Here is a 12,060-nt window from a genome sequence, read left to right on the forward strand (position 1 = left end):
CAAATGTCCTTCCCAAACACCATCGCATAGATGGCACGAGTTATCAAATACTATTTAACACACACACACACACACACACAGACACACACACACACACACACACACACACACACACACACACACACACACACACACACACACACACACACACACATATATATATATATATATATATATATATATATATATATATATATATATATATATGAAATGTAAGAAAGCAAGTCAGTAACTGAATTTAAATTGATATAGATTCTTTTTAAGATTTCAAAATAAAGAATGCAGTATGTTATCATGTCGAAAGATACAACATAAATATATAATCCTATTTGATTAACATTTCGGAAAAATACTGAAAGTCTCCAACTTCATTTTCAACATATACATGCGTAAAAAAATTCACACCTACAATATCATATAATCATAATTAGTTTTAATTTCATGAACGACCTGGAACTTCGCCTAAGAGGAAAACCGTATTATTTGAAGAAAGAAAATCATACAAAACGAGTCTGTTGTTGCTGTAACATCCAATGTTGGAATAAAGTAAACATGAAAAATGTTTACCTTGCAACTTACTTCGAATGAATAATCCAACCTTGCTGAACTTGTGCGCAACCCGTGTTGACCCAGTTGCCCCTATTTTGGCCCAAAACCTGCTCACCTTCAAACAAGTGGATACGCATTGTCTACAACTTTGGTTGCATTCAGTGTCGACTACAACGATATTTTGTCTGATGAAACTGTCAAAATTGTCGGCAGAGGCATATCTAAATCGCCTTGGGGTAGCTTTGCATCTCAATTATTCATCCAAAATTCTTAACAAAACATAAATTGTAACTAAATGATAAAATAAACGACAGAATGTAATCCCTAAACCCTTTTTATGACAAAAATATCACAAAGTGTAGTAGTTCGATTGTTATACTAAATGACGCGTATCCGTTTTGTGCTTGTTTTCTAGTCTAGATTGCATTATTTTCATGTAATCTGGCACACTTCAAAGACTAAAACGAGTAAAATTGCCAGTCATATAACAATTCAATATTATTAGAACAAATGTTCTTATCCTCTGTGATCATACACTTCTTAAAAAATGTTGTCTACAATTTTTCTGAGGAAATGTGAAGTAGGTAATTATTACACGATGTTTTAAATATCCCTAAAATAGATTTAAAAGTATCAATGCAGTAAAATTAGTACCCTTCCCTCGAGTTGCTGCTACGCATTTGTTCGGGTGATAAAGCCCAAGTCGGAGTTATATTAAGGTGTTTGAACTCCGTCATGACGTCATTCCCACAACGATCATGGCGACGAAGTGCACATTGTGTTTGTCGTTGTTATTATTTTCGCTATTTTTAAGAGTTAGCTTCTCTTTAAGTGATACAGACGGTAAGTAAAATATACATGATAATAATTTCTGTGACATATATGTAAATTGGTGGTGTATGGTCTATATTATGCGAGTTATAAAGCAAAATAGTTGGGTGTGGTAATGGGTGGAGGCGAACCACAAATACCTGATTTTGTAAACCAATCTAACGACAGCACTGATGTGCATATGTGAAAAGTGCTCTAATAATACTGAAGTTTTGCGTTTGTTGATTTTTGCTGCAATTTCTGTTATGTGTTGGGGTTAGAAACTAGTTCTTAAATTTCGTTGAAGTTTTACACAAGACGGAAAGTGATTTTTGAGCGCAGAGTTCTGAACTGAAAAAAAGTGGAAAAAAACTTACGTAACTTTATATAAAAGAAAATACTTGTATATTTATAGAAGTGTAATATATATAACAAGTCTCCAAATCCAGATCCAATAGAAGATGCAATGGCTCCGTAAATCAGACTTCGACTTGGGTTCTAAAAAAGTTTTTGAAAATACGTCAGCCGTCACCCCACCTGCAGAAATAATTTAACCTAAGAAAATATTTCTTAAAGTTTCATAAACTTTGATAAGGCTAGTGGATTTTGGTTTTTCATTGGTTCATGTAGTCTCCTGTATGGGATTTGAATGATACAAGTAATTATCATTGATGGGATATAGTCAACCTGGTATTGGTATAACAGCAAACTTATAAAGTTACTGTGGTGTTTTGCATTAAATTTTTGCTTGGAGACCATAAGTTTGTGTATGAAACTGTAATTAAACCATAAGAAAACCACATTTTTTTTTTGTCATTCAATATTGGTTTCAAAACAAATGCAGAATGAAAAGTTAAAGTGTAATCAGTATTAATACCACAATGGAAAAACAGTAGTGTTTACAGAGGTTCTTGTAAACAATACTGTTTTTCAAATTGTTTAAAACAAACCCATTAAAAAACACTTTGCATGTGGAGAAAAAAAACTTAAAGATTTTCACATTACGCTGTAAGACTTGAAATTCCTAGAAATTATGTAAAACTTGCGCAAAAAACTAAGACGACAGTTATGTATCAAGAGGTGAGAATATAGTAGTAAATAGGACAGAGGTAAATACAGTTTTGGTGGTGGAATTTATTGTCTTAGGACCATCTGTTGTAAAGATAAAGGTTTATGAGAACATATATGCACAGATATAAAGTTATACTATTTTTTATGGTAGACTGGGTTAATATTATTAAAGACTAGGGTAATTCAGAATCCCAATTTAAAGGATTCAAGTCTTCAAAATTCATACAGAAACTATTAGATTTAACAATGAAACTGAAAGGTGGTTGACCACTAGTGGTTTCATAGTATAATATGAATAATAGATATGACAAATGTGGGGTTCTGTAGCAGTGTACTTATAAGAAGTAACTATATTTTTATGCATTTAATTCACATATTTTTATGTATTGGATCAATATACTACAAATGTTAGTTTTGTGGATAGGTTTTGGAAACTAGGTGATGTTTAGGTAATGTCATCTAGCTGTCTATATACCAAGGGCTTTTTCCCCCTTACAAGTGAAGTAGATAAATCGAAAGGGACATATCCACTCCCACCCACTCTACTTCCATCTGCCACCCTTTCCTCCCCCTTGTCTTAGCTTCTCATGGATGACCGGTCATTCCTGCATCTTAACCGCTGCCTTGGGTCAGAAGCAATGTAGCAAGGCCGCTTATAATCAGTGCCCCCTCCCCTATATTTCATCACGCAGTAAAAGAGAAGACAGAAATCCCTTTAGAATGCGTCAAGATATAACTTTGCTACTATCTGTCACGCTGTTCATTCATGCTGGTTTCTCTGCTACCAGCTGTCACACTGTCATTCATGTTTATTTTCCAAGTTGTTTTCGAGTGAAGTCCACTTAACATGGTGCGATGCAACATTAGGAATATTGTACCCATTTGTAGTGATTTTGCTTACATATGTGGTAAAGCAAGGTAATACAGGGAACTGGTCAAAATAGAATGTGTACACTGAAGTTTCAGTGATGATTTTTCTACTTAATTGATATTGAGTGTTATCGCATTTACTGTGAGTGGTGGTGGAGAAAGAGTTGCGTCCTCATCCATTATTTGTTTATAGAGGATATATCTAGAAATTGCTTAGACATTTGATGCTGCTGGCAGTATAGATGAAAGTGTATGTCAACTGTAGGTGTAATCACTTTACTCGTATATATTCCCAAATTTGTTTGGAAGACTTCAAATTTTGAAAAAAATCAAAAGAAAAGAAAAGTAGTTCTATGTGTGTAACATGTTCCTAGAAATAATAGATATAAAATGGTCTGTGATGGTTCATGAAATTTGATTAATTGGACAAATTGATAGTCTACTGAATGTGCCAAGTGTAGTGAAGATGGTTTAATAGATTGTGAATATTGATGTGCATTGAAAATACGTAACAGTTGATATGGAATCTAGGACAGTCTAGACCTCTACCACAAAATCACTTTACAGACACGTTGTGACAAAAATGCCTTGATAATGAGAAATTGGTATCCTAGACAGTGCTAGAATTGTTAATCGAAGAGGAAACTAGAGGTTTACTGGACCATGCTGGGAAATACTTGCTTGAAAATTTCCATAAACATTCTGTGCAACAAGTGTGCACAATTAAAAGAAAAAACACAATTTAGAGGTAAAGGAGAGAATGGAGATGATGATGTAACTCGGATTGTGTGTACATCCTGACATACTGAATAGTGATAACAAAAATGGAATTCTATTAAGGAAGTGAATAATTGAAAACAAGTGCATAAATTTTTAGAAAATTGAGATGGTTGAATAGTGTGTAATGCGGTTCATGCTGCCTCAACTGGATAATGAACCTTTGATTAGAATTTTCTCTTTGGTTGTGAGATGCCGATGCAATGATGCCCATTGCAATGAATTCCAGTACGGTGTAGCTTTCATCATTTTGAGTACCGTTGACCCATCATATTCATCCATGTACACATGGATAGTGTATATAAACAAAGGTTATGAAATACTGTATCTCCAAGGTTTGAGGTTATTTCTCAAGTGGATTAAGAGAGGTGGCCATTGCCATCTAATGAAGTGAAGTAAACTAGCTTTGGCTATTGGGGCTTTGCTTTTGAGGTGCTGTGCCTTGCTGCATTGCCTCAGACCTGGGAAAGAAAGTTCTAACCTAGCAACCTCCCATATAAGGAGAAAATGGTCCTTTCATGTATGTATTGTTTGGGAGGGAGTGCTGGGTTGTTATTATACGAGGATGGATCTGTTTCTGTCGTTGAAATTTTTGGCTGGGTCCAGGGGCTAATGTGCAGTTCCGTTGGTCCATGCAATCGTATGGTGTTGCATTGGTAGATGTTGAGGATTACCAGCATTCTGTTGTTCATACCTTGCTTTCACATTGGTATGAAATGAACTTTTTCAGTCATCAGTAACGTTACCCACCATTGCTAACATGAATCAAAGTACCCAACCAAGAATTATGAATGACCATCCGTACCCAGTGGGCCTTCAATTTGATGCATGATAAAGGCAAACAAGGGTTTGTGGTTCATGTTAATCTAGTTTACACCAGGCAGGTTTAGTTAACATTTAACTCTCCCATGTATACTACAGATATCTTGGACATAAAGCCCTGATTAATGTAGCTTGGTGTATTACATAGTAGCTCTGTTAGTGACATGTTGCAGCAAGTTAGTATATTCAGGGTTTTTATACATATCTGCAAGTAGAAGTGGCCATCATTGTATATCTATTTTTCTTGTATACAAGTATAGGGTCTCGCTGAATTAATTGTCTTCCTATAATATATTTCCAGGAAAATGTCCATTTAGTTGAAATGTAGGGTTTTGTATATGTTGTCCCTTCCCATATGACCTCTGGTTGGTATGTATTCTGCTTGAGAACAATCATCCTTTTGCATCTGCAAATAGAACACAACAGATGTTGAACTGGTATTCCTGAACGAGTTCAACAGGTGTAGTCTTCCGGATCCTGTCAGACATGATAAGGGACATATTATCTTATGATAAGAAATGACACCATTTGTGTGACCAGGGCCAAGTTTGAAGGAGTTTGCAGTTGCTTTACATTTTTTTTTCATGTGTTAAGTAGGTTCATGAAACTTCTTTAAATCCAATAGGTTACTCTCATGACTTGTTTTGTGTACTGTTGGGATGGATGTGCTTCAGATTAGCCATTTTGCTGGACTGAATGTCACTAGTACGGTGAATTTCCTCGAAATACTACAGTTTCATAGTACTTGAATCAGTCTCCAGGATGTTAAAACTTGGCATCTTTCACAAGGTACCGACATTAGGCACAAAACAATCTATGGTATTGTCACACCCATTTCCAGTGATACTTCTTGAAAGTAGTGCTAGTGAAATTGTTTACAAGATGTTGTTCCAAGTATTTTCGAGAAAGTACACTGGTAAAACTGTGTACCACAAGGAAAAATCATTGCTTTTTCTAAATATTTTCAGTGTCACTTCTGTATGATCAGCTACATGCTTGAGGCTTGTATATAAATTCCTGATCAACAAAGACAGTGATGCCAATGTCCATTTGAATTTTTTTACCATTAGTTAACTTCTTTGATAGGATGACGCTTGTGTATGCGTCATGAGGCGGCGCGAGTGGATGTACAAGGATGCTGGTGTTGGTGTGTTGATTATATTTATTTTGTAGTTGTAGCTAAGTTACCCCCGAATTCTGTGCATTGGTTTGATCACATTTTCTGTGTTTATTATTACTCAGAATGAAAAAGAACGAGTAATACAGCAGTGATTTCATAATTTATAATGCGCGTAGTGTGATGCATTGTAGCCTTTATTGGGCATCTGATGCTGCATGTGAGAATTTGACACTTATTGAAGAGGTTGTCAAAAAGTGTTTTACATGAAAAGGTTTGCTGACCAGTGCTAAGCATGTTAGCACATATGTATGTAGAATGGTCTCGGCTGTTGCTAGTTTCCTGGAGGATGTGGGCCTTTTGCATAAGAGACCAGAGGCAACAGATTGATTAAATGGAATTAGCTGATAGCAGTTGGAAAATCTATCTTGCTTCACAATTGTTGAATAATACTTTTAGCCAGTGGTATAGAAGACTTGAAATGCTCTGGTTGGTACAACCACACTGATGATTTAGTTTTGACATTAACCTCTTGAATATGAGTCAAATTCTCGTTCACAGCATTGTATGCCTAATGTATGATACATCACAACTTGTGTTGCAAAATATAGTCACTGCTGTATTACATGTTCTTTCACTCCAAGTAATAAACGCAGAAAACATGATCAAACCAGTTCACGGGATTCAGGGGTCACTTGGCTACAACTACAAAATAAATACAATCAAGATGCCAACACTGGCATTCTCATATAACTGCTCGTGCCTCATGAAGCCCACATAGGCGTCATCATGTTGAAGGGGTCAACTCCCTTGTTCAAGGTGAGAATGGTGCCTTACAAGAGGACTTTGGTGTTGGCAGTTTGGGACCATTGCTAGAGTGGTTGCCCATCTAAGCCTCTGCACCAGTGGCCAGTTTCCTTGGGGCTGTAGGACTCTGCAAGCAAACACCAGGTCCAATGGTTTGGCAGGGCAGTTAACAATTTGTTTTGTTTAACGTGTGTGTGTGTTGTCCTAAATACAATGATCAGCTGAAGAGGAAGTAAGCATAAACAGGCCATGGCTTCCTCAGTTAACCCATTCGTATCCATTGCCTTGTAGTACGACGACTAATGCCAGGTTATTTTATTCAGCTAAGGAGGAGGGGACCTTGGGCATGAATGGGTTGTTAGTTTGTTGGATGGATTTCCTGCTATTGTTGGTGTTGCAGGAAACTGGGTTGTGTAAATTTGAGTATTGTTGATTGGTTGCTGCAAAAGTGTTTAATGTGCAGTAGATCTCATTGTTTTTTAATGCTGCGTACAGTGCTATAAGTTTGTCCTCGCCATGTTACAATTTTGTGAAAGTGAAATTTTCTTTGCTGCTTGGAAAACATTTTTCATAATGCTTGAGTGGTTACATTTCTGCATTATCAAACTGGGTTGTACTGTGTGTTAGGCTGTGAAGAGGTTTTAAGTGTATAAATATGAAGAATCAAATGGTCATGTCATCAGTTTGAGCTTTGTAAGGGTGTTTATATGTTGAGACGAGCATAATTGCCTGACCCAAGACCAGGATTATTTATTCCGTCCTATCTTTGGATATATTAGACTTGATAAACCTGTTAGGTTATGGTGTTCGTATTAATATGTTTAGTATCTTCAGCAGTGTTGTCACTGTTTGGAAATAGGGGAATGGAGATATTGTCCGACAATTTCATACAGTAAGAGTTTGTGCATAAATGAAATGCTTGTCATCTAAATGTCTTTTATTTGAATATGAAGGATCACAAGCCTTAGGTGAGCATTTAAACTAAGTGTTGTTTATTGAAGGTTTATCTTTTGACTGGGCGAATGAATCATGTATCATATGGAAAATGTTTGACAACTATGGTGTTGGAATTTCCTCTGCCTGTATGCTCGTACATTTGATAAATTGATTTATGAATTTCTATCTAATTTATATATATATATATATATATATATATATATATAAGTATTGCATGCTGTAGTGCTATTTGTAGTAAAATTACTATATAGGTTTGTAGTGTAAAGTTGTAGCAATCTTGTGATGCAACACCACAACCCAAGGATGGTTGGTTGTGGTGTTGCATCACATTACACAATGTAAACAATTAATCAGTCTTCATAATCATTATCCAGTTATTGCAGTTAGCATTCATGATAGGTTTTCTGCTGGTGCTAGGTTGTTTCAAAATATAAGGAATAATGTTTTGTGGAAGGTAAGAACAAAAATATATTTCTTAGATTTCAGTTGTTTTTAAGAGATTTAATGCATTTGGGAGTTTAGCATTGTCAGACTTTGAATGTGAAATTACTGTTGGTAACAATTTTTCCCCTGAACAGTGCATTTTTTATCATGCATATTTTGTTGATTATGAGATCATGCGTTTCTTGCTAATGTGCCTTTTAGTGGTACAATATTTTGCTGTCGGAAGGTTATTTAAGAAGCAATTTCAGGAACAAAAACTGAAGTATGCAGTATGGGAAAAATCTAGCACTGAATGAAGAAGGAAGGAGATTATTATTGTATGTTAAATAAGGAATACAGCTTATCATAGTATTGTATTGTGAAATGTAGCATTTAAATACATTGCAGTGAAGATTAAGGGTACAAATGATAATATGCCTGTGTCCATTTACAGAAGCTCTAGTAACGAACCTGAAAATAATGCCAAAATGTCGGCGGTATTACAGGAAATTAGTGATTACAATACATAACACAAATTTATTATAAATAGATGGCTTAAGCGTACTGAATTTTAAATGGGGAATCTTGACGTGTAAATCCGGGGATGGCAATCTCGATTGAAGTTTTATTGAAGGTATGGGACTGTTTTCTTATACAACACATCACTAAAATTACAAGATTAAGATGTAGCAATGCAAGAAATACATTGGACTTGATCTCTACTGATGATGATTTACCTATTAGGGACTTACAGATTTCAAGTCTGATAGGAAAGAGAGACCATTGGTGTGTGACTTAAATGCAAAATAAAACCACAAGAAATAGAATAAAGCTTAAAAGAATGATCTGTTTATATGAAAAAGCTTATTTCGAGAAACAAAACCAGGTTATTAGTTTCCATTAACTGGGATGAATACCTAAGCAGCCAGCAGGTGGAGGAAGTGTGGGAATTATTCAAGGAACAAACTAGACCGACGGTGACGAGGGGACACAAGAAAACAAATCTTCAAATAATGACCCAGGTTGAAGATAAGAAAATAGGCCCTCTGTAAGAGGGTAGTGAACAACTGGAATAAATGACCAGATTCTGTGATATATGAGAAAACAGTTCGAGAATTTGAGAGCAAACTTGATCAAACCTGGATAACAGAAATGGAAATACAGAGATAATTGATTATTACTGCCTTGATCAGGGTGATGTTCGACCCAGTTATCCAGCAAAATTGATACAGAGGTAGATACAATAAGGTTCACTAGCTTATTCCAGAAATCTATAATGTAAATCCATTGTGGGATGGAATAATGAAGTCATTCAATAGTGCCAAAATGCTCTTGTCAAATAACAAGAACCCTCAGAATAAGAATACAATGGGTCTGTGTTTGATTATTTGTGAATTAATAATTGATTTCAAGAAAACTAGTTGCTCCATACGATCCAAGCGGTGACGTCTTTTTTTTTTTTCTTTTTTCAAAAATGAACTCTGCTTATATTTGCAGTGGCAAGATCGTTGTCATTTTACAACTGAATTTTCGACTTTCGGTTAATGAGCTGGGTTTTGTCTCAAGGTATTTTGTTTAGGAATAGGTAAGACTAACGACATAGCGTTGTTTGATTGAAAGATGAAATTATTTTAGGGGGGAGACCCAACGGCGACTTGGTTGCTTGGCGCGATTTGCTTTTGTTTTGACGATGCCCCCTTAGTAACGCATAGTCCTTAGTAAGCTACGCCTTATTCTCTGACAAGCTTAGGGTTGAACTATGAGCAGTCACTGCAACACATTTACATTGAATGCAACTTGTTAAAAGTATCCATGATTCATGCCTAACAATGCAGTGACCATTATTTTTTTTAAACCAAGCAATGGTTTAGCAAAGACAGCTGCTGAATAAAATCACCCAATGACTGAGAATATATAATTAATTACAACGCTGGGAACTGGTCGAGAATGTTTTTTCTTGTGCATTTAAGTCTTGGGAAAAAAAAAGATACTTGGCCGCGAATGTCGACAATTTCGCCCAAATATGTTGTGGTGCCAGTTGCAGTCTTCGTTTCTGAATTCTTTGTTCGGATCTTGCCCAACGAGGCTTTCGCAATAAACACCACTTGTTTTCGTTCAATATCGAATTATCGTAAGACTTCTCAAGATTAGAAAACGTTAGTATATTCGTTCTGGAAAGGACTTCTTTTCAGACGTGTGACATTTATAGTGTATGTAAGCTGATGTCTGTGGGTTGCCTCACCATGATTTACAAGGGGTGCCGAAGATTGTCCAAAAGATGAGAATGGTTTTCCTTCCTTGGGAAAAATGTGCAGGCGTGTGTGTGTGCTTGTGTTGTTGGTAGGGCGGCTGTATTGGCTGTGAATACACGCTACTCAGCCATCCATTGTTGTCGTCGACGCTGTTGTTGTTAGTGTCTCTCTCTCTCTCTCTCTCTCTCTCTCTCTCTCTCTCTCTCTCTCTCTCTCTCTCTCTCTCTCTCTCTCTCTCTCTCTCTCTCTCTCTCTCTCTCTCTCTCTCTCCTTCCTCTCTCCTCTCTCTCTCCTTCCTCTCTCCTCTCTCTCTCCTTCCTCTCTCTCTATCCTTCTCCCTCTATCTCTCTTTCTCCCTCTCTCTCTCCTTCTCCGACTCTCTCTCCTTCTTTTCTCTCTCTCTCCTTCTTCTCTCTCTCTCTCTCCTTCTTCTCTCTCTCTCTCTCCTTCGTCTCTCTCTCTCTCTCCTTCGTCTCTCTCTCTCTCTCCTTCGTCTCTCTCTCTCTCTCTCTCTCTCTCTCTCTCTCTCCTTCGTCTCTCTCTCTCCTTCCTCTCTCTCTCCTTCCTCTCTCTCTCTCCTTCCTCTCTCTCTCTCCTTCCTCTCTCTCTCTCCTTCCTCTCTCTCTCTCTCCTTCCTCTCTCTCTCTCTCTCTCTCTCTCTCTCTCTCTCTCTCTCTCTCTCTCTCTCTCTCTCTCTCTCTCTCTCTCTCTCTCTCCTTCCTCTCTCCTCCCTCTCTCCCTCTCTCTCTCTCTCCTTCCTCTCTCCTCCCTCTCTCTCTCTCTCCTCCCTCCCTCTCTCCTTCCTCTCCCCTCTCTCCTTCCTCTCTCCTTCCTCTCTCTCCTCTCTCCTTCCTCTCTCTCTCTCTCCTTCCTCTCTCATCTCTCTCTCTCTCTCTCCTCTCTCTCTCTCTCTCTCTCTCTCTCTCTCCTCTCTCTCTCTCTCTCTCTCTCTCTCTCTCCTTCCTCTCTCTCTCTCTCTCTCTCTCCTCTCTCTCTCTCTCTCTCTCTCTCTCTCTCCCTCTCTCTCTCTCTCTCCTTTCTCTCCATCTCTCTCTCTCTCCTTCCTCCTCTCTCTCTCCTTCCTCTCTCCTCTCTCTCTCTCTCTCTCTCTCTCTCCTCTCTCTCTCTCTCTCTCTCGTTATTTTCATGTACGTGCTTTATGCCGCGGTCAGGGTGAGGGGAAGAGGGAGGGGTTATGAGTCGTCCTTGGGGATGGGGAGGAGGGTGGTGGTGGGGGGGGGCATTAGGTGATCCCTATTGGTAGGGAAGCATGAATTTGGGGATAATTTATTTGTTCATTTAATCGATGTGCTCACCATTTCGATCGAAGCGGCACGATGCAAAATAATAATAATAAAATAAATGGGGAACATAGCCCCCTCTCCCACACCCCCTTGTCCTCCCATTCTCTACCCCCTTCCCCCTTTTTATCTAACTGGAGTGCTAGACAAAACAATTTCCTTCTGGACAATGTACATATTTATTTTTTCATTTTATATATATGAATTTTTATATACTTGTACAGTTATGTACAGAAGTCTTTGATCGACACGGTCTGGTTGACGTGGTCGAGGTCAGTAAGACTATAGATTCAGTAAAAAAGAA

The 12,060-nt window shown here is 37.5% G+C and overlaps 1 protein-coding gene across 6 annotated transcripts in view; it reads left to right on the forward strand.

Moving 5' to 3' along the window:
- The first annotated feature begins 1,257 nt into the window (after positions 1-1,257).
- l(1)G0289 (plexin domain containing lethal (1) G0289) overlaps positions 1,258-12,060 on the forward strand; it is a 47,170-nt gene continuing 36,367 nt past the window's right edge. For all 6 annotated transcript variants that reach the window (XR_012967313.1, XR_012967314.1, XM_076202204.1 and 3 more), the window contains exon 1: positions 1,258-1,392. Coding sequence is in view for 4 of the 6 variants with exons in the window: in XM_076202204.1 (XP_076058319.1) it covers positions 1,308-1,392 (85 nt within the window). In the remaining 2 variants the exon portion in view is untranslated. The remainder of the gene's footprint in view (positions 1,393-12,060) is intronic.

The sequence above is a fragment of the Oratosquilla oratoria genome, chromosome 18 (genome assembly GCF_046742065.1).
Source record: "Oratosquilla oratoria isolate Oo_2021 chromosome 18, ASM4674206v1, whole genome shotgun sequence".
NCBI lineage: Eukaryota > Metazoa > Arthropoda > Malacostraca > Stomatopoda > Squillidae > Oratosquilla > Oratosquilla oratoria.